Consider the following 27,092-nt stretch of genomic DNA (forward strand, 5'->3'; position numbering starts at 1 on the left):
AGAGTCAGGATTGTTCGTCCAAGACCTAAAAAGCGCACAGGTCTCGGTGTTTGGCGATGTTTTGCCGGCGCGGCTGATGATGTCGACCGTCATTGAGTAAACTTTTACTCGACACTACTCTCCCGCGACACGCGCGTCGAGGCGATTGGACGCCCCATGACGACACTGTGTCGTCTGGTATGATCTTAATGCGTTTGCGTCACAAATAATTCGACACCATATAAATTTCAAAAATGTATGCCAAAGGTCAATGAAGAACCTCAGAGTCGCGATACGAACTTACAGGCAGTGACGAATATATTATATCTCGCAGTCAGGAGGTGACTGCGTCGCTTGTGCAACCATGCAATAAATCTGTTGTTAAGTAATAAGATTGCCTTTGCAGACTTAACGCAAACTAGCAAACGCTAGGGATTGCGCGGAAGTTCCTAATTTCGTGCTATTTTTCACAACATGATTATATGGGTAATGCTATGTAAACACTTAGCATTCGTTCAGGTCTGCAATCGTGGAGTCATCAGCATTGTATAATAATCCTAAGTCTATATGGGATGCCCTTGCCCAACAGATAGCCGAGTAATTTTCAGACATGCCTGCTGCATCTATTGTATTATGATCAATTTGCTTAAGCGTAATAGGCACTGACTAATACCAAATACTGTACAGAGCAAGCACTTCCCTTAGCGCGGCCCGGGTTTCTGCTTACAATTGTTTGCGCGTCTACACAATCTTCCTGTTACTATGTCAGGTAGCGTCACACCCCTACTGCTCATTGACGGATACTCAGCAAAAACGATAAACATTCGAGAACTGGGACAAAAGAGTTCTGCCTGCCCAAACTACAAGCTAGCGTTGCCTTTTCAGGGTAAAGCTACCCCTTAAATCCTGCGTAAAAATGACGTTAGAGATCTACTTGGAAACTGCGACGACGTGTAATTTACTGGCCAATTTTAAGGGATACGGGGTGACAGCGCAAGGGTTAGTGCCTGCAAATTGCAAGTAACTAGGAGTTGCAGAATCGCCCCGATATTCGATTGACATAAGCTAACGCTTCATGATTCCGCTGTATTGTTTGGAGCGTCTGCGATGTCGTCGCAGTAGCCGACTTCGTTATAGTTGCGGGGTACCTCCTGAAGCCCCTGTGGGAAACATTACCCCGGATTAAAGTCCCAATGGGCTTCGGCCCGCGTTATAGCACTGTTTACCAATGTGCCCACCGCCAGTCTTCCACTCCTGTCAATAATTGTCCATACACACAATATAATTCGCTTCATTCCTATCGATACTGCTACAAGCAGCCAGTTTGTTCCCTAACTCCAAGTTCATACAGTATTGCACTCATGTCAGGCTTCACGTTCTCCACCGGTTCATCAGGACGGAGCCAAATCTGTACCGCCGGTACTTCATCACCCTCTCGACACCAGCTAAGGAACCTTCACAGACAGGACTTCAGAAATGGGTCTCGACTGGACGACACGCCAAAGCCACGAGATAATACTGTACAGTTTGCGTGTGCCCGCTGCGGGAGGCCATTGGACAGTGATGATTCAAATCTCTGCTACAAATGTGGGTCCCCAAATCATGCACGCTTTGGATTTTTCTAACGACTGTTACTAGGTCGCGAAGGTCGTTAATCGGATAAGATTCGCCTCTTAGTACTAGCTCTTTGCTCTCAATTAGAGGCGTTCTCAAGGTGTATATTTACGGAATCAAATTGCTACTACATCCGCCTGTGGGAAATATTGTATTATACTGGATGGTCGTATAGCGAATGTAAATATGTGACAGCTACTAAATGGGTCGTCGTTGGTGAGGTTGTCAACAATGAAGTCGTGTAAATATTGCTATGGTACATCTAGAACACCACGCTTCTAATCTCCCTTTCAAATGTAGAAATGCACCTCCAGTTAGCAAAACCCTTAACTCGTCCACAGCTTTGCCGTACCGTCTGCACCAGCACTGAACAACCATGCTTCCTTTGGATGCCATGTAACTTTCAGTACGCCAAGCGACTGAACGACAGAGTGACCCTTCAACACCTTGAGCGGAACCAATAGCGGATTTTTAAGTAAATCATCATATACAGTTCCGTGGAAGACATTAATGTGCCCGTCGTCACTTGCCGAGCAGAATAATGGCAGTCGAGCGTGGAATCGAACGTCTCGAACGGCTCGGGCATGGTATCGAAGAGTGCGATAGGGCTTGGTGCTGAGATCCAAATCATGCCATGTAACGCGCTTGTCGTAGGAACCTGTGACGACATTGTCGCCCTGAGGGTGAATATCAAATGAGCTAAGCCATCGGGCACCAGGTTGGAGAGCCTTGGTAAGCGACTGAGTTGACAGATCATAGATTCGCACATATCGTTGCGTCTATTTCGAAATTAGACAAAAAGAGCACAAATATCATCATGACGACTTACGGCAACGTAGAGCATTGGCTTAAACGGATGGAAAAGGGCACGTTGAATGATACCTTTCGATTTTCGAAATGGAGACTGTGAGTTATGCTTCGAAATCTGGTGAACCAGGACCGCCATATTCGCACCTTCTGGCGAGACACTCGTAAAGTAGTCGCCCTTTCGGTGCCATGCGATCTGCTTGACTGTCTTGCGGCACACAATAACGACATCTACACCTTGATACGCCAATTTCGTGGATGGTTTGGTCCATTTGCACAATGGCTCCTTATTGATATCGTCAGTTGGAGCAGGCTGAGCTGCGTAGCCCCATCCAGCCGCGAGAAGCTCCTGGCCCATTGTCTCGGTTTCATCGTCAAATATCGGAGGAAGACATAAAAATACCCTCTCTCCCCTATTTTGCACCGTTAGTATTACATTTGTAACAATAAAGGTTTACTTACGCTGATGCAGCGAGAATTCCACAGCCCTTCAACGGACTCCACTCGACAGACTGAACAGCTTCATCGTCATCCAAAATCGTATTCCAAACCTCACGACCAGTGAGCACTTCCCAGATTCTGACAGTTCCATCGTCCGCGCCGGTAGCGAGCCACAAGCCAGAGGGATCGATACTAATCGCGCGAACGCGTCCTTTATGACCTCTATATGTGACTGAACACTTAATGGGAAACGGTCGGAGGTCTTGCGGTGAAGGCAGCTTAGGTAACAAGGAGTCTGGGTCAATGTTAAGCTTGTTTTTACGGACACGCGGAGCTAAGTACAAGTCGAGAGAACGCTCGAATCGTTCGCGAATAAAGCTCTCGTAACGGGGGACAGTACGAAGTGATGAGAACTTTCGAGGCAAATAGTCCTTTTCCCGGTCGACTGGATCGGTTTTGTTCCACGCATCCCTTTCTTCCTCCGACGGTAAATACTCCTCGGGTGGATTATAGCTCTCGTCGTTCGTCGGTTTGGCCATCTTGGGAGCGGGTATGTGCATAATGTGGGGCTGCTGTTCAGGCAAGTCATCGGCCCAGAGATCGTAGACTGGCTGATCGTACTCGGGCCCAACCTTCGGCTTATTGGGAACGATTCGTCCTTCTCTGATAGCTTTGACTATCTTCATTATCCGTTTTGCTTCATGCTTGGATGGCACAAATCTCCGTTTAGGCTCCGGCGCGGCAGATAGTGGCGTGACCTCAGTCTTCGATGAAAACCATTCGATCGTATCTTCATAGGGATTGACATCACCAGCGTTCTCGCCTAACTGAATTTTCTTCACAAGCTCGAGTTCCTCCTGCGTTAACTTCAAATCAGCACCAGATTCTCTGTCTATTAATCCCGTCCATCCTGTGGGCACCTCGATGCTGTCCAGTAAACTATCGAGCGCGGAGCCAGTGGCAGGTCGCATGATTCGTTTGCCGTTAATATCGTAGCCAATATGTGGATATTCATCGTAGGCTGACAATGGCACGTTTCCGATAGTATTCGTGTCCTCTAGATCACTGTCGTCACTGGAGTAATGCGGGTCAATTTCATGATAGATCGGTCGTGGCTTGCCGTCAGCGCCAGTGGTGTGATATGCGACCCTATTATCGTCTTCACCGGAAGATATTGAGGAAAAACTCTCTGCCTCGCTTGCCGCGCTGTATTTGCTGAGATATTCATCCTCTTCATCGTCATCGCTAACGGAGTTTGTGATGACCTCTGCAGTCTCTTCCTGCTGCACAACTTCGTCGTCTTCACCAAACATCGCGGCTTCCTCATCAGCATCATTTTCTCCATCGTCACCTTCCGCTGCGTCATCCCCAGCTTCGTCCTCGGACTCGGAATCTGATATCGCGCCGTCAATTAGGCCCTCGAAGTGATCGTACTCGTCATCTTCACTGACGTAGTCCCCCAAATCGCTCTCGTCTTCTAGCTCATCTTCCTCATCCTCTTCAACTTCTTCAGCCTCATCATCAATATATCCGTCTTCGTTATCTTCATCTTCTTCAGTCGCCCGCTGCCGCTGCTGCACAAGCTGCAGCTTACTATTTGTACGATTCCCAGTACCTGGCGCAGTAGCCGGTGGATCTGCCGCGGGCTTCTTCCGTGCTATTTTCCGCTTAGCCATGTGTTCGTTCGTTCGTTTGACGCAAATTAAGCAAACTTGAGACGAAACAGACGAATGGGTCTCGGTTGGTAGATCACCTGGAAAATATTTTGCTCTTGGGACTTTTTACAAGAAACTTTTCAGGGGTTAACTTCGACATGGTCGAATGTAATCGAGAGTTATGGCGAGAGTGGAAAGCACCGCCATAGTTACGCAAGTGTTTGCGAGCAGTTTCTTACCGTATCTTTACAGCCATAGCAAGAACAGATAGTAGAAGGTCGTGCCCTAAACTCTGATGTCGAATTAAGCCGTCGGCCGGATGTGCACAGAGTACCAACACCTTGCCTGGTGTAAGAGAAAACAAAAACACAGCTGACGCCTTCTTCACCCACAACGACGCGTCTTGGGGTCCTACAGATCAATTATTATGATGGGGCACACTCCTAGAAGCCCTACCTCCCGCACTTCTTGTAGCATATTGGAAGATGACTCTTTGCTACCCTCTACACGGACAACCACGTCAGACTTCCTTCTGCCGGTCTCCCTGCATGCCGATGAGAAATCTGAACAAAGAGGCGCTCGCTAGGAGTATTTGATATCCTCAAGCGGGACTATTCCAATCTTATTGATAGAGACGGCAGGATGGGTGATTTGTTTAGTCTGTCTGATTTGTGCTGCTCGGCTTAATAGGCGCCGAGCTTGGTAGCATTATTGTCACGTTCAGTCTTGTTGTCTCATTTACGCGCGCTGAGAATTGAGTGATTTGTTTATTCGAAATTGCCTGTCCGAGCGCATCGCGAGTTGCGGCTCAAGCGTTGAGTCCGGAACAGGATGCAAATCTAACAATGTAACGCGTCGCAAACACGCGTCGTGTTCTTCCTGTAATAATACAGAAGTCTGGTTTGCGAGTGCTGTGCCAGGAATTGGACTTCGCTGTGGAGTGTATAGACCAGCAATTATCGGGCTGGCAGTTCCTCGTGATTTTGTTTAATTATTTAGTTCACGTGTCGGCTCGGCTTCATGCAATTAATTAATATTTCACATTCGAGGCGATGACTGTCTTGCCAAGACTCTGGCGTTAAACAGATCGGATGCTGTTGCGCGCTCGCCGACGCGTCCGTCGGACCGTTTCCGCGACGCGTCAACAACGCGTTCCTCTCATCCACAATTCGCGAAACACTAAATGTCCACAGTGGCCCAGCTGATATGGAATCCTGGAGACAGCGTTTTTCCTCCTCTAGAGGGTTTTGCCAATAGTGAGCGGTTGTTCGCGTCATTGCGGATCAGGAATCCGACACTGCCGGCTGCAAGCGTCTCTGTACTCCAATTCAGTGTAACACGATCGCGCTCGGACGTGGATTCGCGCCGTAGACAACAAATTAATTAATTAATTCGAGTCCTGACGGCGCTTGCCAAGACTCTGGAGTCGGCCAGATCGGATGCTCGCCCTGGTCGCAGCTTCTGTGCTTCTCGTCTGGTTGTAAATACGGCCATCTTTCCCCGCTGCTGCTGTCCCCCTTCCTCGTCATCGTCTTAGTAACTGGCTGAGATAGCGAGTATACTTCAGAATTCCTACAACCTGGTCATTTGGCTAACATTGATGTAGGCAGACAGTGTTCTCAAGTGTGGGCAAGAGGACAGCATGGAACCCGGGGTGAGTCTGAGTGGCCAGAGGCAAGCCACTTGGTACACTGCCGGTTCTAGCAGTTCGTCCTCTACTGGGGGCAATACGAGTACGCTGATTCGCTCGCCAGTTCGGGCGATGCGTACTCGACTATGGGTACGGGGGATAAAGTATGGGCACGGGGGATTCGATATGCTGATCGCCTCGAACAAGGTGAGTCCAAGGATGGCGAGATCCAAGCCACTTGGTCACTACCAGTTCGGGGACGCGTACTCGAATGTGGGCGAGGACAGCCTGGATCCAGCTGACCAATCCGGTGAGATCCAAGCCGCGGTAGCACAACTGGTCCGGCAATACGTTCTCATCTGGGGGCATGAGGGGAGTCCTGACGGACTGAGATCCTCTCTAATTCGAGTGCGCTCATTCGCCCTGGAGCAAGGATAAGTCCAAGGATGGCGAGATCCAAGCCACTTGGACACTACCAGTTCCGGGGACGCGTACTCGACTGTGGGCACGGGGGATAAGGAACGGTGTTAGAATTTTCTCTATCACTATTATGTTCCTGTTTGTCTATATATTATGTATATATACATATATACATATGAGAGGCCAGCTTCTTGGAGCTGGCCGTTGTTGCTTGTAACCCATGGCAGGGTGTAACCACCAGACATTTTTGTTGTATTTCTTGCTCACTTTGTATGTCTGGTCGGCCGCCTAATACAAGTAAGTGTGCATTTCCTGACGGCTAAATTGGATAACCCTAACCTTCTCGTGCTATAGGTCTATCTTTAAGCATGGATTGACAGCGAAATGCAAGTGGCTGACTCGAAGGGGATGAATTAACGAGCGCGGCTATCTTTTGAGACTATTTTAGAGGCACACACTTGTAGCGGACGAATTTGACTATCTGTGGGTTTACGACTGTTGGATTCGTCGCCATTTCCTCGCTAACCATTGCCAGTAGTCATCCATTTTAAGTACACGACTTCGAAATTAGGAATATTGTGGAAATGGCGACATCTATAGATGAACCGGACAAACTAGAAGTGTTCGCACTTGCGATTTCACAGCTACCACTGGAGAATTTGCACAATGAGCGAGCAAGGATAGAGAATTCGATTGGGCACTTGGAACGATCCAACCGCGAAATTGAGGACTACATTGCGGAAACAGACGACGACAAGGAGAAGAAGGAAATGCGAGGCGTGATCTTAGAGAATGAAGATGTTATCATCGGACAGAAGTTGCGCATTGAGATAATCAAGTCAGAAATTACGAGACGGTCAGCATAGATGATGAGTAGCCGATCATGCAATCCTTGAAAATAGGGGCACGAGTGCTCGAGCTCCTAGTCTTTAAACACTTCTGCTATACTAGGGCTATCTGGATTGTTCTACGCTACGACCATTACCAAGGCGCGCGTCATCCTACATGACTATCAGTATTTGGTAGACATGCATCAGCATTTTGGACGTGGCAGAATGTGCACATGATTGTTGGCATTAGTTCCCGCTTAGGATGTAGCGCTATCAAGATATGATCCGTCGTGAGAACAATTATAAGTTCGCTGATGTCGTTCTGCGTTGGTCTCCAAAAACGCCTCCACAAGCAGAGTACTTTCGTTCTCTGGCCAATAGAAATTATTATTACAACTGAATCGTCCATGTGTCACAAGTAGGTTTGATTCGTAACGTGCTGGCCGGTCGTAGCGACAGCGGCTAGAAGACACGCAAAGGTCGCATATCAGGAAGTAACGGTCATAAGTCCACAAATTCGTAACAAACGAGCAGGTGAAGAAAATTGCTTCACATCATTTGAATTGGGATGGAGCGTACAAACGCGCGATTCTCAGAAATATGTGGCAAGCCGGCATGTTTCTTGTTTCTCACATAAATTGGGGATTAGCTGTTAATAATGGGCAAGTCAGGTGCACTTATAATTGTTTGATAATAATGGGCCCATTAACTTAAAGGATCATGCCGCGCAAAAGTTAGTGATCTCGAATTCCGTTCTCGGGGACAAATAACGTTCCCCTGGATCTGGCCAGAGCTTAAAGTGGGTCAGATATGCAGAGTGTATCTTGTGCCGTTGATCTGGAGCAACACCATACGCTGTGGCGAGACGCTCGCTCATCATGAGGTACACAAACCAAGGCTGCCGAAAATAGTACCCAGGACAAGTTTGACTTGCCAGAATAGAATGTATGCGCGTGCTGCATCACTAGCTTCTGAGCAAACACGCGCAGCACCCATCGCCAACCACGATCTCGAGGGTCCAGCTTTCTTTGCGAATTTGGTGACGCTGGTTCTCCCTTCTACGCCTCGCTTCCAGACCCCCCTGGGTCCCAACTGTCAATACTCTTCCGTCGACTAGTGAGTTGTATGCGCCCTTGACTATTCGACGGCCGGTGCACAGGGTTAGCATGGATCTGGGTATCAGTCTCACAAATTTCGTCGCCCAATTGTCGGGTAAAAATCGCCAGAAAATATTCTTGGTCGGTTTCCTGGTGTCTGTTGCTCTTTGGCTGTCTCTTGTTCGCTACCGCCAGATACGGCTACACGAGACTGTCGACCCGCCGTTGGAGCTCTCTCCGATCCCCACATTTCGACATGTTTCCGTTTACAGACGTGCACCTGACATTATTTTCGAGAATTTTCTTGACTCGATCTTGGTGAACTTAAAGTTGTCGTACGCTGGCTCATACGATCGGGACATATGGCCCAAAAAGGTGTTTCAGACAGCAAAGAAAGTGGACAAAAAGTATATAGAGGCTGTGTCGTCGTGGTCGAGTCTTAATCCTGAGCACGAGCATGTGGTATGTTCACACCCACGCCACGTAGCATGGCATCGATTCGCTAACGAAATAGCTCATGAATGATATCACTGCAAAGGAGTTCGTTGAGAAGGCATTTTTAAGTGCTCCGCAGGTTGTTCATTTATACAATTCATTCCCAAACCCCGTCTTGAAGGCCGATCTACTGAGATACCTATTATTGTATTTGTATGGAGGTATGGTATACTTAGTGGCTGAATTTGTTTGTGCATAAGTCACACGGTCTGATGTCTACTAGGCGTCTATGCGGATATAGATGTGTATTGCAGAAAGCCCATAGCAGAATGGGTGCCCGAGAACCTATGGAAATCGAATGCCGATGTTATTGTTGGTGTGGAGATTGACGAGCCGTATGCTATGGAAGAGTCTCAGAAGCTATGGGGCTGGCACCGCCCGTATGGCTTTTCGCAGTATACAATCGTTGCGAAACCTTTTGCTCGACCGATTCGCACAGCCATTGTTAGGGTAGTTGCACACGCACATCACCTCGCCAAAATGAATAACAAAGCGAATCCAACACTGCTGTCGCAGTATTCAGCCGAAGATATTTACGAAATTAGCGGTCCGGGCATGTGGACCGATGCACTCGTCGATTCGATGAATTTCAAGCGGAAGGATATTTCTTGGGCGCAGTTTTACAACCTGAAGCAGCCGAAGAGGCTACCCACGGACGGGGGTGCGGTTATCGCTCTGCCAATTCAGTATTTCGGCAACGGACAGAAGCATTCAAACGCAGGTGATTACGGTCATCCGCAAGCATGTGTTACTCATATGTTCACCAAAAGTTGGAAGAGAAACAGTTGGTTTTTGTAGGTGCCTGGCATTTGCGCTGTTCAGAGACCATGGGCGTTGCATGACAGTAATGCTCTGATATTTGGTTTATTGGCGAACGGATTTGGGTTGATTTGTTTGGCTCAGTTTGTGTTATAGCTCATGTCCATGAACTTAATTGCATAGATATTTAATAATTAATTATTTTGTAACTCTCCGGGTTAAATTTTGCTAAATCTTTATAGCTTATAGCTGTTGTGTCCTTCTGCATTTTGGGGTAGTTAGTGGCGACCGGGTAGGAGCAAATACCACGTAGAAATACTGGAGAACAACGACGCTCATCAACAACTTACTAGCCGACAGCCGAGCATTGGTTTATGGGATTGTCAGTTGGATCGTTACACTACTAAACGTGATAACAGGGACAGTTATTTTCAGTAAATCCCGGATGCTCTGCGATGATGTCATTATATCATTATGAACTGATTGACGGTTAAAGCTAGTTGCAATCACATGCTCGCTAGCCCCTTTTTGAGCTTCTCGCAACTCGGGTTTGACACGCTCCATCGGGAACTATGGAGGAACTGTTAAATACAGCATTGCCGCATTTAGAATCGGGCGACCGGTAAAACGGCAGACGGTATCTTTGTGACTAGGTCGACGCAATATATTCTTTGTCTTCAGATTACGTAAATTTACGCTGCAGAAGTTAATCCGGCCTGCTTGGTACCCCGCTCTTCCAGTCGGTTTTATTTGCTACTTGGACGATATTGAGTCGATAGCTGCTCTGTTATCGCATTTGACTGGATTGAGCATTCATATTTATAGCGAATATTCAGAAACCATGTGGAAAATACCAGTACGTTGACATGTGATAGTTCACCATTGTAATGAGAAGGCTGACTCTTAATTTGCAGTCTACATTGACGGGATTCGTAATCTCGCTAAGTTCCATGCTATTGGAGGTTCTGGGGTTCTGGCATAGTGTGAGTAATGATGGTAGAACATACGTTTCAGACTCAAGTTCTGATATAGGATTTAGAAATTATGGAACTTGATCTTGTCCCGTCGCCCAGAAGCGCAACTGTTGGAACAAATGCGGCGTGCGGATACATACGATGAATGGCTGGTGGGTAGTACAGAGTGGAAAGATGGAACGTGAGCGTTAACAAGGTGTAGGATCAGGCATATAGCCTGGATAACGTACTGGGGAACGACCTTTGGCGTGCCAATCCGAAGTCATCCATGTACGACTATAAGCTCATCTCGGAGCGACTCGATGCAATCATGGAGGCGAAGGAGATGGAAGATGTGAATGCGTTGACCAATATTCTCCGGTCTGGTCTTGTGCGCAATCTCGGCAATATAGCGAATAAGAAACTCTTCACATACACAGGGTATGGAATTTTACAAAACCTTTCCATCAGTTACTAAAATTTAAGACAGGACGAAATTCTTGATCGAGAAATACAACATGGAAGTTATAGACAGTTTGCATTATCTGCTTAACCATCCATCGTCCACTCTTTCAACTCAAGCCAAGCTCGACCTGGTCCATGACACCCGCCAGTCATATGGACTATCAGCCCTTGTCTTGCAAGGTGGCATTTTGTTCGGGCTGTGCCATCTTGGTGTGGTTCGTGCGCTCCATCAGCACCAACTTTTACCACGAATTATTACCGGAGTCGGCGTTGGTGCGTTGATTGCTACCCTTGTCAGCGTCCATCGAGACGACGAACTTCCAGAGTTTCTGAATGGCAAAGGTATTGACTTATCTGCGTTTGCAAAGCAGCGGCCTCCTGAGCAGTATCAGGGCCTTCAACGACTCAAACGATTGATCACGAAAGGATATCTTCTTGATATACAAGTTCTCCAGCAAGTTGTGAAGGATAATATCGGTAACTTGACATTTGAAGAGGCCTACGCGCGGACGCGACGCGTACTTAATATCACGGTACACTCTAACGATAAGTACGTGCCGACTTTATTCAACTTTCTGACGACTCCGAATGTCTTGATCTGGTCGGCAGCGATTGCGAGTAATGCACTTCCAGGATTTTACGAAGAGGTTCAATTAATGTGTAAGAACGAGAGAGGCGAAATTGTGACGTGGTCACCAACTGGTGCGCCGATCCGATGGAAATCATGGACTTCTACGCCGCGCGAGGAGCGGGAGGCTCCGTACACCCGAGTTTCAGAGCTCTTCAACGTGAATCACTTTATTGTATCTCAAGCGCGCCCTTACATTGCTCCATTTATGTCGCCGGATATCCACCAAGGAGCACATTCTCTCCGTACCAAGCTCCTGAAGATTACAGGGTACGAAATCAGGCATCGTCTAGCTCAGCTGGAGACATTGGGCCTACTTCCTCCATTGCTGCGACGTATGCTAATGTTGGACGATCGACGCCTGATGAACTCGGAAATCATTACAATAGTCCCAGATTTGGGTTCCCATGACTTCTGGAAGTTGTTCGTTGACGCGCCTCGATCTAGAGAGGATATTGAATATTGGAGCCGCAAAGGAGAAATCAGTACGTGGTTTGCTCTGCCGCTTGTCCGGCAACGCTGCGGAGTGGAGTTCATATTGGACGGAGTTTACGAGGTCTTGTTTCAGAGCCGGAGGGTGCGGAAGCTGTGACGCTCTGAGGAGTAGGGAGTGCAAGCCTTGCAAATACTTTTTCTATTATACTTTCTGGAGAGATTCTCTACGGCGTTTTTGGAGTCTTCCATTCTAATTCGTTGTCATTTTTGTTTATTATTAGTAGTTCCCCCCCTTTTCACCGCCCCACCTACCCCCCAATGATTCATAATGATGGCTACATTGAATGGGAGTCAGATACTTCACATCGACAGTAGGATATAACTTGTCAGGGTAACGAATTCCGCATTTATGGCTGGAAACTGCTTCTGCGCGTAATTTAAGTCAGACTATGCACCGAACCTGCAAGATACGGTGACGTCACTGTGTTATCCCGAACTTCAAAGCCCATTGAGACGTGAAACGCAACAGCAGCAGCATTAACGATTTGAGGCGGCCAGTAGAACGAAGGTGCATTTGGAGTCGTAGGTCGTTGCCGTTCAAGCGAAATGCTAACGTGTGCCACGAAGACCAGAATTAGCCATTGATCATTGTGTTTATGAAATAAGGATGTTGTTCGGAAGTCTGCGATTACAAGATTGAGGGTCTGGTACAGCAGAGAGTTTTTCCTTCTATAAATAAATTCACGCGCAGGTTTTGTTTGTGTTGGAATTTAAGGACGCAACGAGTTAGTGGCATGAGAGTCTCCGCGAAGTTAGTTACAGAGTTCTCAACGCCTCACTGTCCACCACGACTTCCGCATACTTTTATCCGAGGAAACTCGTCACAGATAGACAGGCAGACGCGTCTCGCTCCCTCTACTTCTCCACTTCAGTCGTTCTTTTCCCGACTCTAGTCACTCGTTTCAACTTCATATATATCTGTTACTGTTTAGCAATGCGGTTCTTCTCTGCGATCGCTGCGCTTTTGTCCACCGCCGGCTGCGTGTCTGCCATCGGCTCGGTATGTCGAAATGCTTTTACTTTAAAGCCAAGTAGTTGGACGGGAGGAGATCTTACTGACTGATTATTTAGATTGGATTCGATCTCGGCGTTCAGCGAAATTCTGACTCAGGTTGCGTATGTGCCTTTTGTTTCCTCCTGCTTCTATTCAAGAAAGAATACCCACTACTGCAAACTACGGACCGAATCCGCTAATGCGCATTGCAGAAAGAGACTTCTGACTACCTTTCCGACTTCTCCACTATCGGCGACTACACCAATGTCGTCCGAGTTTATGCTGCCTCTGACTGCGGCACCTTGGCTAATATTTTACCAGCCGTAAGTTGTCTGCGTTGTCGTCACTATCGCACAGAGCTCATATATTACAGATTGAACAAGCCAATTTCAAGCTTTTCGTCGGCGTCTGGCCTAATGATGACGCGCACTTCGATGCTGAGAAGGCAGCTTTGTCCGCCTACCTGCCTACTATTGACAGCTCATACATCATGGCCGTGACGGTCGGCTCGGAGGCACTGTACCGCGGTGACCTTAGTGCCTCCGACCTCTCCTCCCGAATTGATGAAGTTCGAACTCTTGTCCACGGCATTAGTGGATATGAGAATGTCCCAGTTGGTACCGTCGACTCGTGGAACGTTCTTGTCGACGGCGGCAATGCCGAGGTCATCCAGACTGCCGACATTGTTATCGCCAACGCGTTCTCATACTGGCAAGGTCAGACCATGGCTAATTCGTCCCACTCCTTCTTGGACGACATTATGCAGGCGCTTCAGGTTATTCAGACCACCAAGGGGTCGACCGACATCAGCTTCTGGGTCGGTGAGACTGGCTGGCCAACTGACGGTGGTTCCTTCGAGAGCTCTGTTCCATCCGTCGAAAATGCTGCTCAGTTCTGGCAGGAGTCTATCTGCGGTATCCGTGCTTGGGGAATCAACACTCTTGTATTCGAAGCGTTCGATGAGTCGTGGAAGCCGATGACGTCTGGCATTCAAGGTGTTGAGACTCATTGGGGCGTCTGGACCAACGATGATACAGCACCCAAGTACTCTTTGAATTGCGAGTTTGCTTAATCCCCGTCATATTGTGCAATGCTGGTGAGGTGTTAGCGGTATGAGGGCGACCTTGGAAATTCCGGGCCAGTGCATATTTATGCATGTTATCAGTTATTATTGGGATTAAATGTTATTACGGTTCTCGAGCTGGTAGATCTTGGATATTTTATTGTATTTGGTATTTTTCATATTTAATACGGGCTTGCTCTTTTGTGCATTTTCTTCGGTTGTATTATTTATTCGATCTTCAGTAACTATAGATAAAAATGGGCACATTATTAATACTATATCTGCCTAACTTTAGTTCTACTTACTACCGCATTTTACTGTGGTTCAATGTGAAGATGCAAGTGCACCGTGACGGTTTGTGCTCTCTGTGCACGCGACGTTGTTTATTGACTGCTGAGAATGGTTTAGCCTGCGATTAACAACACGGCAAGAAGTGGCCGCCAAAACTTGTCGTCGGCAGCGCCCTCACCGTTCAACACTCTGCTTGTCCGTCGTGATTCCATCTTCCACACTACTATTTCAATAGTCAGTCAGTGTGGAATTTGTGCCGTCCACCACGCTGGGGTTATTCTCAGTGCTATATATTTTAGGCGGGAAATTCGGTGTTGGTCACCGCAACACGAAGTCGCTGTTTTCCGAATAAATTCGCCTTTTCAGGATTTCTCGCTGCTACTCCCAGATATGGCATCTTCCGCCGCTCGCCTTCGCAATGATATTGCCAACTTATTTAAAACATCTTGCCATCCGGATATTGTGCTTCCGGCTGGCGGCCCTCAGGACTTGACAACAATCACATTGCATTTGCTCGGGCCAGCGTCAACGCCGTATTCCGACGGCGCGTGGAAGGTCACGCTCAAGCTTCCGGTTGAATATCCGAATAGCCCACCCAAGGCGTATTTCGAGACCAAGATTTTTCACCCGAATGTCGCGGTAAGCACCGGTGAGGTTTGCGTTGACACGCTCAAGAGAGATTGGAGTCCGAACGTGGACTTGCGACATGTCTTGCTGGTACGTACCACACCGTGTTCAATTCGTCGGGTAATTGCGGTTATAGATCCTTAACATCTGCCTGCATAGGTTATCCGGTGCCTATTGATTGAGCCGAACCCAGAATCAGCACTGAACGAAGAGGCGGGAAAGCTGCTTCTCGAGAACTTTGCTGATTTCGAACGCATGGCCCGGTTGATGACAAGCGTACACGCTCTGAAACGCACTGCATTCACGTCGGCATCCATCTCGGTCGAGTCCGCCTCGCCGACCGACACCACGGACGAAAACGGCAATAGCACGACAATTTACTCTGACTCGGAAACTGATTCGGCCCGTGGGCCGACAGTTAATTCGCTGGATACGAAGAATGTGCTACGGCCGTTGGAACATACGCAGAGGGGAAGCAGCGCAGTTGCTCCTTCGTCACCGAGCAAGCCGTTAATGAAGGGCAAAGATACAAAGCCGAAGAAGAAAGTCGGTATAAAACGGCTATGATATGGCCGTTCGAGGTCATGAAGTTTACCAAGGTTCTTTGAATCCGCTTTTAGTCGAAGATCAGAGTTTGTGAATTGTACAACAACGCTGACCATAGGTGTGAAGCATTAGTGTATTTTAATACTCAACAACATTTGTGAAAGTTCTAATACTATATATAATGCGCTGCCATACCTCCAATTAATGCTCACCAAGAAACTACTGTACAGCCAAAAATGTTATGAATTGAATGACAATTCGGGGACCACATGTGTAAGTCCCTAAGCAAGGCCGGCTATGCCAGTGAAAAGGAAACTAAAACTTGTCCAAATGATACCAAACCAAGATATGCTAAATTCTATTATATCATGAAAGCCTTCCCGTAGCTGTCTAAATCTCACGGACCGATCTTCTCCGCAACTCTTCTCGATCCGCTCCGGAAGCATGAATGGTTGCTGCTCGGTTTAACTTCAGATCTTTTAACCCCCCACTATATCCGTTTCTGGATGAATTGCTCGGTACGTTGTTATTATGTTCGTTGAGTGGCATGATATTTTCTAACTGGAATTGGCGGCCAAGTCTGCGTCGATGGTCTTTGTGAGATACGCCGCGCGCGACGAACGAATCAGATACGCTGGATAATAATTGCGCGAATTCGTCTGACACCAAGCTCATGGCAGTGCCAAACTTCAGCTTTGACAAGAATGCTGAGTTGCTATTTGTGTATAAGCTCTCTAGTGTCGGTCGGTCAATGGTTTCTCCTGGAGACTTGAGAATGCGCACTTGGTCCTCAAGTTCTTCAATGCGGGTGTCAAGCAATCCTCGTAGCCAAGACAGTTCGGTCGCACGCGAATTCAACACGTCTTCCTTCTCACGCACAACGTGGTTGACCACCTTCTTTACTTCGTCAACAGCACGCTCAGCGTCGGACGCCGCGATCTTCAGTTTATCGTTCAACAGGTGTACCTGGTCCTTCAGAAAATTTGTCTGTTCTTTCTGCATCTCGTGCTCCTTTTCGGTAAATGAGTACTCACGCTCCATATCCCGACGAATGCTAGCTGCTGTTTGGTCTAATTCGGACGCATGCCTCGACTCCATCAGCTCGGCCTCTTGCTTTAGTTTAGCAATCTCCTCAGCATATGTGTCGACCTTGGCCCTGACTGAGCTGTATGCTCGTTCGGTCTCGACAATCTTGTTCGTCAGTTCGCTGACAGTCGCATCAGCTCGCTCCCGAGCACGCCTAGCATCCTCAAGCTCGCATAATAATGCTTCATTCCGTGATATTAATGTAGCAAGCTGTGCACGCAACTCAATGTATACCTGGTCGCGGGCGCTAATCTCTGTCGACGACATATTAGATGATGACCCAACATCGGTAGCCGTTGCTTCCTCCGTCGAGCCATCGTTCTCCTGAGCTTTAGAGCGTTGACGTGGAAGCGTGGTCTTAAGTTCTTCATAGTCATCTGCCTCGTCGTCAGCGTCTGATACATGAGCTTCTGCTTGCGGATTACGGGAGTTCTTCAATTGGTCCGTCAACATGCCGACTAGTTTCTCCAAAGGATCCAACTTCTTTGTCAAGGCATCCGAAAGCAAGGCTTGTAACGTGGCGTCGTCCAGGGAAGCATTCCGCTTTGCGGCCTCGGCTGCTAGGCGTTGGTGCTGGGACCTAACCACGCTATCGGACCAGACGGAGTCGGAGTCGTCGTCTTGGACAGAAGCTCGTCTAGATTGGCCATTCTTGTCGACCGTGGGGCTGTACTCCGAGAGTCGTTGCACAATGTCATCCAACTGGCCACTGGGGAGTTTGTTGGCGGCAGTGCCGCTCTGCAAGATTGGGGTATACCTCTCCATGCGCCGCTCCCGCTTTCTGTTGGCATCATTCGCTGCGAATTTGTCGGAGCCCGTAGCAGTCGACTCGTTCCTCTTTGCATCGTCCATGGCAAACTTACGGACCGGATCAACTATAGGGATTCGCTTGCTTTCCCTGGGCGGCTTAACAAATGCCCCACTTTCAGTTCCGCTGTGCTCAGAGACCGCACGCCGATGAACCGACGCATATTGCATATCTTGCTCATCGGGACTGGGGGTCGGCATTACACCTGCCAAGTCGATTGGTGCATCGAGATACCTCTGAGCATAGTCTATGTTGAGACCAGAAGTAGCCATGTCGTCATTAAAAGGTGGCGGAACGAAGGCAGGTGCTCTAGCGGATAATGGCGTAGACGGTGGCCGTGGACCGGTCCTTGGCACTGGCGACGAAGAGGGTTGATAGTACATATTTGTGTTCGCCACTACTGACTGGGGAGCGTAGATATTTAGTGCATTGTAGGCAGAGAGGAACCCGTTCATTTCCGGAGACATTGGATGGTGCGGAGCCATTGCTCCAGGAGAAGAGAACGCATCGCTGGGTACCTGACCATAGTTAGCAGATAATACAGAAATTAACTAGTCAGTAAACTTACTGGAGACGAGACGCCAAGAGCCAACAACTTTTTCTCTCGAAGGTAATCGACATGTTCTTTCCAAGCTATACAGTCATTAGTGGTGTACCACAAACATATTGGACGGCTCGGTACCTTTCTCATCTGGAATCCGAACTGTAGCATTTCCGCAGCTTAGAGCGTCATAGAAGTCGCGCGCGTCGCACGATGAGTGAAACTGGCAGGAGATCTGCAGTTACACGTTAGTAGCGAGCTCCTGTCAACTCCCGTCAAGCGACATACCAACTTATAATGTCTGACTGCCCATTCATGCACTTTCCTCTCATAGTCACGTAGCTCAGTCGTAGACAGCAACACTGGCTCATTCATGAGTTCATGGGGAATGTTAATGACAACCTTACGATCTCCCCACAGAACAATCGATCTGAAATTCGGAACTGCAGGGACAACTTCCGGCCTGATCGAATGACTGCTCGACGTGCTAGTCTCCTCCGACATTGCAGCCGCGGAAACCAAAGACGCGTCAGGTGTAGCGTCATCTGCTTCGGTTGACTGTGAAGTTCCAGAAAAGTTCGAACGTGGCTGAGTGAGCGCGGAGCTGTTCGTGCTCGCCATCCAATTCTGGACCAGCATCTCAATGGAGCGGTCATACTCTGTCGATTCCGGTTGTGGAGATTGTTGTGAGGCGATAATCGGCCCCGATACGACACTCGGATGGCAAGAGTCCACCGAGGACGTCAATACTAGAACCCATGTTGTCAGTTTCCTTCTCCTCGCATAATAAGGGGAATATGCCAACACGCACCTTCGTTTTCAGGAATTGATGGATGGTGGGAGTGTGCTGCCCACGCCATGCCAGAAGATGTCCTTCGCGAAGCAGAGTGGGAGCGGGAATGGTGATGATAAGCCATGACCTGCCTATTTGGACTGCCTCCAGCAATGGTCGTCCAGGACGAAGTACTGGAGTACTGCGTTAGCATAAAGAAGGTATATATAACGCAAGCCAAAGAAAACGAGGAATAGCAACCTTGTACCCTGAGAGAGAGAATCCAGTAAAAGCGCAATCAAAACAAAACAACGAGTCCTCTCTGTAGCAAATTGCCTATGTGCTCGCAAGGTGATCTAGTCGCACTGAATTAAGTTAGAACATGCGAATTCTGTGTAACGATGACAGTCTATGTGCTGAGAATATCTGGCTTAGAAGGCAACTGGCGCAGCAACTGTAGTGATTGACCAATGGATGCTGAGTATATGGACTGGGGCGTCTGTCTAAGGAGCGAAGGAGACTCACAAGCAAATTACCTTGCAAATTACAGCTAATGGTTGAGCGCAAATTGGACCCTATGGCTGCGGCGATACCTACCATAAGCGTGGTGAATATTAAGGGGTTGAAAGAAATTTGGCGGGACGGATGGATCCAAAAGGGGAAGGTACAGGCTGGCCCGACTTCGCTCCGCATCCAATTCAGGACCTCAACCAGCGAACTTCATACACCTCCCATAAACGAACCGAGTCGCCGGGCCGTGACTGATTTATTAGTATGCCTGATAAAAAGAAACCACGGTCGTTATTCCAACTGTGGCTCGTCTGTTCCAACCAAGGAACCCCTTCACTCAGTTGACCCTTACATTCCACCGGTGCGGCTCATCTTAACCCCACCAGAACGACGCGTCGAATATAAATAAACGCGTCTGACACGTCTGTCTAGCTCTCCGGCGCAAACCGTAGGTTGCATTGTTAAGACTATTATTACCCGTAATTGCAGTAAATTTGTCCTTAATCAACTAGTCAGCTTCTCATGTCTGATTTTGTAAGGATATTCGGCGCGGGTTTTTCTCTGTCACCTATATCATGAGGGACTAAAAACCTACGAGACAAAGAACAAAGCCAAGAGGTACAGGACCACGAAGACAAAGAAAGCACCAGGTGCGGCAATACAACTCGAGAGAAGTCTGCACCAGGTGCTCCTCGCGAGGTTCCGCAGGAAGATCTTCATCTGCAAACGAGCGTAGGAGGGGTCGGTGAGATCGATCCTAGTGAGTGGGAGAGGAGATGTGCAACCAGGGTTGCAATGCCGAGCACGAATAGTCACGGAAGTCTTGGACCAATCTCGGGCAATCGAACGGCTAAGACGCTGACGGCTCGGTTCGTCAGTTCAGCGCACAGTCGGAGTCGACCCCGAGTGCGTTCCTGCGAGCGAACTAAAACGTTGCTCTTCACACTGCGCCGGAACGGATAACGTCGACTAGCGATATAGATTGGAGGTGGGCCATCTGCAGCATTGGTCTGTAGGCCGACGTGTCACAGACTTCGATCTCAGCTGCCCGATTGACGCATGGCCGGATATCATCAACCTTGAGCAGGTACTGGCGAGGCCTAGTGGTCAAGAGCAAAGACAGCTCGTGCACAGGATCAACATGCGGTATTGCGCTTGCCACACATACCGGGCCTTGCCGTGTCCGGAGGAGACTTTCGTCTCTCCTCATATAGTCTCCGCCGCCGGACCTCGCGTCTTGCTATCACTTATTAAACTATGCCTGGTATTAGGTTCAATGTTGGCGTAGCGAATGCTCAAGGGCTTACCGCGCACAAACTCACTCGCTTCCTCGGTTCCTTCGTTCTTGCTTGTCTTCACAATTCCAGGTTTTACTCATCTCCGACGCTAACTGCCGCTCCCCGGACGCCGCGAACCTCTGGACTGGGGACTTTTCGCTCATCGCTGCAGCGGTCCTTTCGCCGCCGACAACTCCACCGCTATCATTGTTCTGTTGTTGATCTATAATCCTTATATATTAATTTACAAAAATATGTGTGATAATACAGTTTATGACGATGCAAATTGCAATGCGGAATTTTGTCAGTGACAACTGCAGGACAAGGGAACGCGGATTACTAATACCCTAATCCTGGTTTAGCGAATGTGGCGTGCCGGGAGCGAGTTTGTGACGTGGCACTCGTCCCTTGTAGCTCAGTCGGTAGAGCGTTCGGCTTTTACGACACGTCAAGTGAAGCTTGGCGAGCAGCTAATAAGGTACCGAAATGTCCAGGGTTCGAGCCCCTGCAGGGGAGTGCAATTTTTTTTTCTTTTTTTCTTTTAACTTCGTTTTTTTTCCTTTTATCTTCGTTTGTACTTTGCGGGTGTTGTCCTAAAGTTCATCGTTCGAGTTGAAGAAAATGGTTCGTATGAAACAAAGCGAAGAATGAGGTGGGCTGTAATTTTTTTTTTCTTGAAAGCACGGCGCCGCCAGGGCTGCGCGAAGCACCGCGATAGTGACACCTAGAATTTACTCTCCAAGATTTGTTGAATTCGGTATGTTGGTAAGAACCATCTGGCCGATGCAGACGCGATTTTGTGGATCGAGACGATTACAGGACTACTACTAGTTTTGGGGATTTGACCTCAACGCGGAAGGTAACGAAAACGAAAATGCAGAGCCGGATGACTTCGGTTCGGCACGGTGCCGTCGTATTTATAGAGTTATGGATCAAAAACAACTGTCGGCCAAATATGATGCATATTCAAACCATTTGACCATACCATACTCCAATATTATTCACACAAAAATTCGCTAGTGCACCATTAATTCCCCCGAAAATAGACCAAGCAAATCTAAAGAAAATTATAGAAAAAATTTTCAAACAATGCAATAGCGACAGCACAAGCAGCGCTGGTCCACACGGGGACGGCGACTCCAGCGGCAGCATTGGTCGTGGTAGCAGACGGAGAAGACTGAGTAGAGGAAGCCAATTCCGTCGCTGACGCCGACGATGGCGCTAAAAGCGCTGCGGAAGTTGACGCCGATTCTGACGCAGCAGCTATCGCTGTCGTCGCGCTCGCGCTCGCGCTCGCCGTACTGGTCGTCGTCGAGCTACTGACGGCGGCAGTAGATGACGCATTCGCGTTAATCAACAAATCCGGGTATGTTTGCTCAAAAGTTGCATTGGTGGTCGCAATTCTACCATCCCAGCAGTGATTTTGCATGCATTGCTGGCACTGCGCTGAGTGCTCAATACCGCGTCTTTCGACTTCACGGTGGATGACGGCACATGCCATGCACGCTGGCCATTCGGAGTCGATAGTTCCATTGCCTTGAGTACCGAGATTATATCCGTTTGTTATGAATCCTTCGATTTCTTCCGAAGTGTACGTCAGCTTGAGGGTCGAGGTGTTGGTGAGGTAACTGAACGGGTAATTGGCCATATACACGATCAACGGCGTGATAGCCGACATATTGGAAGCGTCGCAACCAAAGAAGGTCGGTTGCCGCGTCAAGTTCAGTGCGACGAATGAGTTGTTGTCGGGCACATATGGCATTGCCGCGCTCTCGCGGACGTATTGCCGCTCGTATGTCGCGATGAGCGCATCTCCATTAGGCCAGCCACTCTGGAGGTCGCCTGAATTGTCGAGAGCAAAGATGACATCGACTTCGCGTTCTGGCTGCAATAGTGGCAGCAGCGGGACGTTCTGGGCGTCTTCGCCGCCATCGGCAAGACCGATCAAGGGATCCAATCTCACGTTTGCATCATCTACGCCAAAGAACGGATTAGGTGCAAAGACAGCAACGCCTCGTGTATAAGAGTCATTCCCCATCTCACCTAGCGTAGACATTAGTTGACTTGGAAGAAACGCGTTCAGGACAAGGGAAGAGTTTAGCGGAGAGATATTGAACAGCGACGAAGAACTACCGATGACAAATCCAGCATTGTCAAAGCCCACAATGCATTCGTTGCCATTCGACGGAGTTCCATTGACGGTCTCGGAGCCAAGATATTTTGTGAGGGAAAATGCGCCAAGGGTGTTGTCCCAGCTTCCCATTTCGTATGGAGAAAGCTCGAAGGCAGTCGTGGTCTCGATATCCAGCACCTCGCCTTCCGTCACGCCAACAGCGACGACCATAGGGAACGGAAGCTCACGACTCGTAAAGGGACCCGTGTCCGCAATATCGGACCACGCGAGGCCTGGTCCTCCCCCTGAGTAATTGAACATTTGCTGAGAAAGCAATCTGCCCCAGATATCCGTCAGACTGGTTTCGAATCCTGCGTCTGCCTTGCCGGTTACCTCGTCTACGACCTGGGCGTAGAATTCATCCGCTGCTGTGATGTTTACGCCCTTGGGCGAAAGCAACGAATTGGACAGGTCCCATAAAACGGGATCAGCTTGTATATCCTGGACACTCGAGAAGTTGTTCAGTGCCATTGAGCCGACGAGCCAACTTCCGCCGGACAAGCCGACGAGGTATGTGCTAGCCTGCAATAGCCCACCGATATGTCCGCTGTCAGTTGCGTTGACAGTGCGGTTATCGGCGGCCGCAAGAAATCCCGCGCCGCTGAGCATAGCGCGGTAACCACCTCCCGAGATCGCGAGCCCAATTTTGATGGTCGTGTTCGAACCGAGAAAGTCTGCTGCGTCGAAGTCGTCGAGGCCGATCCTGTCAAGCAGACTTACAAGGGCATCGCGAGTCATGTTGTTGCGCTCATCGACGTACTGGGATTCATCCGAGCTGAGACCGGCTGATGCGAGACGAACGAGCGAGCCTGACGGACAAGGGGTGCGCGTTGGAGTGTAGTTTGCGGAGTTTGTGAACGAGCGCTTGGATAAGCCGCCGGCAAGAGCGAGGTCGCGGCGGTTCATGGCGTCGAGGTATGCCTCTGCCCGAGCAATGATCTCGGGTTCGTCTTCATACGTGAGCTCTACTCGAGTAATTAGTCATGAGACGTGAGTGAGCAGATGATAGGGAAATAAAGGGCAAATACTCACCCGCACACACAGCTCGCGTGAGCACCAGCCCCAGCAAGAGGAAAAGTGTCCACAATGAATTCATCATGGGGTTCATAGCAAGCTACAAACAAAATTGTTGTTACAAACGGTCGTGAATCGGAATGGCGGGTGCGGACAGTATGCGAAGTAGCAGACCTAAAGCCGAAGTCGGGCAGATCATTCTAACACATATATATATATATATCGCGTGTGGCCCCGCGCTCATGTAACCTGTCACTCGCTTCCTCGCTTTCCTCGGCCCGCCAGCCTCGAGGAAGGGCCCAACTGGGCCCGCGCTAGCCGCATCGGGCAAAAGGCTCACAAATTCCATGCAGGTTAGGGTATGGCCAGGCTGGTTCGAACTAGGTCGGTCTCCGATGGAAACCTTGTTCACTCGTCTCCTCGCTCGCCTACTGATCGTGTATCCACAAGATTTGCTGTTAGTGGTACTCAGAGCGATAGCGTGTACTGAACTCGCAAATTCGCCATGAGCTATGAATATCGATTTCGGCTTGGTATCATTAGTAAAGAAAACAGTAATTTGGGCGGCGCGTCGCTGGGCTACGCCAACGGCCGCTAACCAAACCCGTCGAAAGCGCGAGTCAGCCATCGCTGTGCACCACGCTAAGCTCTGCTTGTATATCAAAAGGTGTCCACGTTGGCTATGTTCGCTTGTTGACACTATGCACGCAAAGACGTAACCCTCATAATATTATTTATATTAGTGAATGAGGTTTGGTAACGGTACGACGGTATGAAAGCCCTCTTTTTATCTACCCTTAATATTTTTACGTCAATATAGCTTGGATCTGAGACCCTTAAAGGACCCATAGTTTTGTGATTATTTTCCATTTCAGCACTTCTGAGGGGGGTTGTAACAGCGACAGGCCGTGAAGGTGCAGATACCTTGACCAATTGCGAACGTTGAAAACCATTTTTATTGTCGTTGTGTTCTGCGCCGTTTTTTTGGTCAAACCTTGGAATGGACTGATCCAAGTACGCCCTTTTACTGTTAGTGATCATGCTTGGGTGTGATACGGTGGAGGAACAGCCAAATCTCGTTGATCAGGTTGTAGTGTGATAGGAAGAAAAAAAGAGATGCCAGACGATATCGATCTACATGATCGGCGCCAATGAGATGGACGCCGGCGGATAAGTAACACGAGCATTCTCAACATAAAAGTTCTCACAATCGACATAAATTTCATCACCTGACGATTCTATTGTTTTGGGGCAAACAAAATTCCGCCAATTAAGGAATGGCAAATCGGAATTTAAGCCGCAAAATTTTTAAGTTTAATCTCGCATTACAGGGTTACCGGATCAACTTAATGGGCGGAATTGAACTTATGCGAACACAAACCAAGATCCAAATTTTCTGCACGACTCCAACAAAGTTGCTCCCTACTCTTATAGATAATTGCCCTGTAGACACGTCAACGTAAGCTAACTCACACACTTTTAGAGCGGGGAACCAAAATGAGGCCGTCTGAGGAACAAAACGCTGAGGAGAAGCATGGACCGGAAAATACTTAGCCAATGACCGATTTTCAGGTCAGATAGCTGACCTGTGTTGGAAAAATAATTGGCCCGACCGTTAGGTCGAGAAACATTGAACCCGGCGGATCGATCCAAATGGTATTAGGTCCACTAACCCGCAGCGTAATCCTCGGAAGTAGAGGAACTACTCCGAAATGTATTAACTAATAATTATCTTAATACTAATTAACTTATAACTTATCTTTCTTTATATTAATAAATAGCAACCTTTGACATAGAGCTAATATTAATATTATTATCCTTATTATCTGATACAGTAGAGTATTTAAACATATAAACTTCTCCTCAGTGTCACATGTGTCACAAGATCGATCCAGCGGTCGCGGAGCCAGGAAGTTTATGAGCATGTGAAGCAACACAATGTGGATCAAATAGCGTCTAAACTATAAAAGGAAGGCTGTTGTGTATTTGAACCCGACAAAATTTTAGTAGATAAGGGCTTAGATTGAGCCATGCACTGGCAATCCGATGCACAAGAAAATGAAATACAAGTGTGAGTCATTAGGTGCAAATGGGGCAGAGCCCATTTATCTAGCAGGTAGGAGTTCGATTTTAAGTATATCAAACTGTTATAGAAACTCCTTACTTTTAATTATTCCTCACCAGCGCAATCCGAGTGCAAACTCCGAGTACAGTGATCGATGCCATCACTTAACTAGTCTATACCCTATAAGAGCATCCTGGTTGCTATCCAGTCGAGGCTTGCTTTGAGTTCGCATGGACTAACTTTCCCAATGTTCTTACCGAGAGCCGATGGGACTGTCCGGAGTCGGTGGAATTGACGCAGTGGCCCCAGATCCTCTCCAATCATCCAGCTCGACTGGCTACTGAAGTGGTAACGGCTTCAGGGAAATCAATCGACGAGGTTTTTCAACTTATATGCGAGCTGCGGCATACTGCGGTCTACCGACTCCGTAAGACTGCTAGCGGAGTGGAGAAGCTGGCGGAAAACGCGCAAATGTTTCTTGATCTCAACAATCGCTCCCGGTCGGATAAGGTCTTAGTGCTCCGCCGCGAGCTGTGGTCAGCTGTTGTTGAAGACCTAAATGCAATAAAGACCTCCTCGAGGCCAGTGTGTAAAGTAGTGTGATATTACCATATATGACCATATGAATCACGTGATATTTTTTCCGATTTAGGGTTCGAACTGTCACGTAGATGTTACAGTTGCGTCGAACTGAAATAAGCCCCTTGTTTTTCTTCGTTAGTGTAAGACATAGTGTAAGAATATCTAGCCCAACTGGTCTTTGGGCCTTGAATATGTTTTACAATATTTCTAGAGAACACCAAGACCGCAAACAAGCACTAGGGATCGGCACGGATAAGAATTTTCGTTATCTATATCCGTATCCGTAACCAGGCAACATATAGTTATCCATATCCGTATCCATATCCAGAAAAAATTCGCTTATCCGTATCCGTATCCGTCATATCCATGCAATGAGACAGTCGTGTAATCGTTAAGATCGATCCGGCGATCCATAGAAATGAACCGGCTCACCTTGCTCTGCTAGGGCTGCTCCGAATACGAATATTCGCAGTAA

General features: G+C 48.3%; 9 protein-coding genes and 1 non-coding gene across 10 annotated transcripts; 7 read left to right on the forward strand and 3 right to left on the reverse strand.

Annotated features, from left to right (window-relative positions):
• Positions 1-1,761: 1,761 nt before the first annotated feature.
• On the reverse strand, positions 1,762-4,696 carry POJ06DRAFT_72476 (NUC169 domain-containing protein). Its single transcript, XM_056191463.1, has 3 exons — positions 2,863-4,696; positions 2,423-2,813; positions 1,762-2,372 (listed from the first exon to the last, which is right to left on the reverse strand). Exons 1-3 carry the CDS (start codon positions 4,515-4,517, stop codon positions 1,920-1,922), a joined length of 2,499 nt encoding a protein of 832 aa, XP_056045314.1. The 5' UTR covers positions 4,518-4,696; the 3' UTR covers positions 1,762-1,919.
• A 983-nt stretch (positions 4,697-5,679) lies between these two features.
• Positions 5,680-6,564, forward strand: POJ06DRAFT_266476 (uncharacterized protein; the record flags this gene model as incomplete). Its single annotated transcript, XM_056189153.1, has 2 exons — positions 5,680-5,814; positions 6,103-6,564. The coding sequence occupies 2 exons, from the start codon at positions 5,680-5,682 to the stop codon at positions 6,562-6,564; spliced, it is 597 nt and encodes a 198-aa protein (XP_056045315.1).
• Positions 6,565-6,793: 229 nt separating this feature from the next.
• Positions 6,794-7,477, forward strand: POJ06DRAFT_72495 (uncharacterized protein). The gene is made up of 3 exons (XM_056191464.1): positions 6,794-6,843; positions 6,901-7,029; positions 7,082-7,477. Exon 3 carries the CDS (start codon positions 7,131-7,133, stop codon positions 7,410-7,412), a length of 282 nt encoding a protein of 93 aa, XP_056045316.1. The 5' UTR covers positions 6,794-6,843; positions 6,901-7,029; positions 7,082-7,130; the 3' UTR covers positions 7,413-7,477.
• A 693-nt stretch (positions 7,478-8,170) lies between these two features.
• POJ06DRAFT_248099 (uncharacterized protein) lies at positions 8,171-9,945 on the forward strand. The gene is made up of 3 exons (XM_056186987.1): positions 8,171-8,935; positions 8,988-9,129; positions 9,192-9,945. Exons 1-3 carry the CDS (start codon positions 8,543-8,545, stop codon positions 9,764-9,766), a joined length of 1,110 nt encoding a protein of 369 aa, XP_056045317.1. The 5' UTR covers positions 8,171-8,542; the 3' UTR covers positions 9,767-9,945.
• A 623-nt stretch (positions 9,946-10,568) lies between these two features.
• Positions 10,569-12,365, forward strand: POJ06DRAFT_280554 (uncharacterized protein; the record flags this gene model as incomplete). The annotated part of the gene is made up of 5 exons (XM_056189887.1): positions 10,569-10,583; positions 10,642-10,710; positions 10,767-10,853; positions 10,904-11,121; positions 11,171-12,365. The coding sequence occupies 5 exons, from the start codon at positions 10,569-10,571 to the stop codon at positions 12,363-12,365; spliced, it is 1,584 nt and encodes a 527-aa protein (XP_056045318.1).
• Positions 12,366-12,979: 614 nt separating this feature from the next.
• POJ06DRAFT_274151 (glycoside hydrolase superfamily) lies at positions 12,980-14,643 on the forward strand. The gene is made up of 4 exons (XM_056189609.1): positions 12,980-13,268; positions 13,340-13,384; positions 13,475-13,585; positions 13,636-14,643. Exons 1-4 carry the CDS (start codon positions 13,203-13,205, stop codon positions 14,332-14,334), a joined length of 921 nt encoding a protein of 306 aa, XP_056045319.1. The 5' UTR covers positions 12,980-13,202; the 3' UTR covers positions 14,335-14,643.
• Positions 14,644-15,951, forward strand: POJ06DRAFT_248102 (ubiquitin-conjugating enzyme/RWD-like protein). Its single transcript, XM_056186988.1, has 2 exons — positions 14,644-15,333; positions 15,403-15,951. The coding sequence occupies exons 1-2, from the start codon at positions 15,007-15,009 to the stop codon at positions 15,808-15,810; spliced, it is 735 nt and encodes a 244-aa protein (XP_056045320.1). The 5' UTR covers positions 14,644-15,006; the 3' UTR covers positions 15,811-15,951.
• Positions 15,952-16,042: 91 nt separating this feature from the next.
• Positions 16,043-19,378, reverse strand: POJ06DRAFT_72583 (uncharacterized protein). The gene is made up of 6 exons (XM_056191465.1): positions 19,258-19,378; positions 19,036-19,190; positions 18,513-18,973; positions 18,366-18,459; positions 18,252-18,316; positions 16,043-18,201 (listed from the first exon to the last, which is right to left on the reverse strand). The coding sequence occupies exons 2-6, from the start codon at positions 19,139-19,141 to the stop codon at positions 16,180-16,182; spliced, it is 2,748 nt and encodes a 915-aa protein (XP_056045321.1). The 5' UTR covers positions 19,142-19,190; positions 19,258-19,378; the 3' UTR covers positions 16,043-16,179.
• Positions 19,379-21,187: 1,809 nt separating this feature from the next.
• Positions 21,188-21,299, forward strand: POJ06DRAFT_t24. The gene has a single exon. It is a non-coding gene; the product is annotated as a tRNA-Lys (tRNA).
• A 358-nt stretch (positions 21,300-21,657) lies between these two features.
• On the reverse strand, positions 21,658-24,150 carry POJ06DRAFT_248116 (lysophospholipase catalytic domain-containing protein). The gene is made up of 2 exons (XM_056186989.1): positions 23,989-24,150; positions 21,658-23,921 (listed from the first exon to the last, which is right to left on the reverse strand). The coding sequence occupies exons 1-2, from the start codon at positions 24,062-24,064 to the stop codon at positions 21,841-21,843; spliced, it is 2,157 nt and encodes a 718-aa protein (XP_056045322.1). The 5' UTR covers positions 24,065-24,150; the 3' UTR covers positions 21,658-21,840.
• Positions 24,151-27,092: the final 2,942 nt, after the last annotated feature.

The sequence above is a fragment of the Lipomyces tetrasporus genome (genome assembly GCF_029532465.1).
Source record: "Lipomyces tetrasporus strain NRRL Y-64009 chromosome Unknown POJ06scaffold_3, whole genome shotgun sequence".
In the NCBI taxonomy this organism is placed as follows: Eukaryota; Fungi; Ascomycota; class Lipomycetes; order Lipomycetales; family Lipomycetaceae; genus Lipomyces; species Lipomyces tetrasporus.

Excerpts from the sequence above, each read along its gene's own strand:
- POJ06DRAFT_72476 (XM_056191463.1), bottom strand. The coding sequence starts at position 4,517 with ATGGCTAAGCGGAAAATAGCACGGAAGAAGCCCGCGGCAGATCCACCG. Across the intron at positions 2,814-2,862 it reads GGAATTCTCGCTGCATCAGC|GGGAGAGAGGGTATTTTTAT; the intron begins GTAAGTAAACCT and ends GGTGCAAAATAG. Across the intron at positions 2,373-2,422 it reads AGCCAATGCTCTACGTTGCC|ACGCAACGATATGTGCGAAT; the intron begins GTAAGTCGTCAT and ends ATTTCGAAATAG.
- POJ06DRAFT_274151 (XM_056189609.1), top strand. The coding sequence starts at position 13,203 with ATGCGGTTCTTCTCTGCGATCGCTGCGCTTTTGTCCACCGCCGGCTGC. Across the intron at positions 13,385-13,474 it reads GAAATTCTGACTCAGGTTGC|AAAGAGACTTCTGACTACCT; the intron begins GTATGTGCCTTT and ends TGCGCATTGCAG. Across the intron at positions 13,586-13,635 it reads TGGCTAATATTTTACCAGCC|ATTGAACAAGCCAATTTCAA; the intron begins GTAAGTTGTCTG and ends CATATATTACAG.
- POJ06DRAFT_248116 (XM_056186989.1), bottom strand. The coding sequence starts at position 24,064 with ATGAACCCCATGATGAATTCATTGTGGACACTTTTCCTCTTGCTGGGG. Across the intron at positions 23,922-23,988 it reads CACGCGAGCTGTGTGTGCGG|AGCTCACGTATGAAGACGAA; the intron begins GTGAGTATTTGC and ends TTACTCGAGTAG.
- POJ06DRAFT_72583 (XM_056191465.1), bottom strand. The coding sequence starts at position 19,141 with ATGGCTTATCATCACCATTCCCGCTCCCACTCTGCTTCGCGAAGGACA. Across the intron at positions 18,974-19,035 it reads ATCAATTCCTGAAAACGAAG|TATTGACGTCCTCGGTGGAC; the intron begins GTGCGTGTTGGC and ends CATGGGTTCTAG. Across the intron at positions 18,317-18,365 it reads TCGGATTCCAGATGAGAAAG|CTTGGAAAGAACATGTCGAT; the intron begins GTACCGAGCCGT and ends ATGACTGTATAG.
- POJ06DRAFT_248099 (XM_056186987.1), top strand. The coding sequence starts at position 8,543 with ATGGATCTGGGTATCAGTCTCACAAATTTCGTCGCCCAATTGTCGGGT. Across the intron at positions 8,936-8,987 it reads ATCCTGAGCACGAGCATGTG|CTCATGAATGATATCACTGC; the intron begins GTATGTTCACAC and ends CTAACGAAATAG. Across the intron at positions 9,130-9,191 it reads ATTATTGTATTTGTATGGAG|GCGTCTATGCGGATATAGAT; the intron begins GTATGGTATACT and ends GATGTCTACTAG.
- POJ06DRAFT_72495 (XM_056191464.1), top strand. The coding sequence starts at position 7,131 with ATGGCGACATCTATAGATGAACCGGACAAACTAGAAGTGTTCGCACTT.
- POJ06DRAFT_248102 (XM_056186988.1), top strand. The coding sequence starts at position 15,007 with ATGGCATCTTCCGCCGCTCGCCTTCGCAATGATATTGCCAACTTATTT. Across the intron at positions 15,334-15,402 it reads ACTTGCGACATGTCTTGCTG|GTTATCCGGTGCCTATTGAT; the intron begins GTACGTACCACA and ends CTGCCTGCATAG.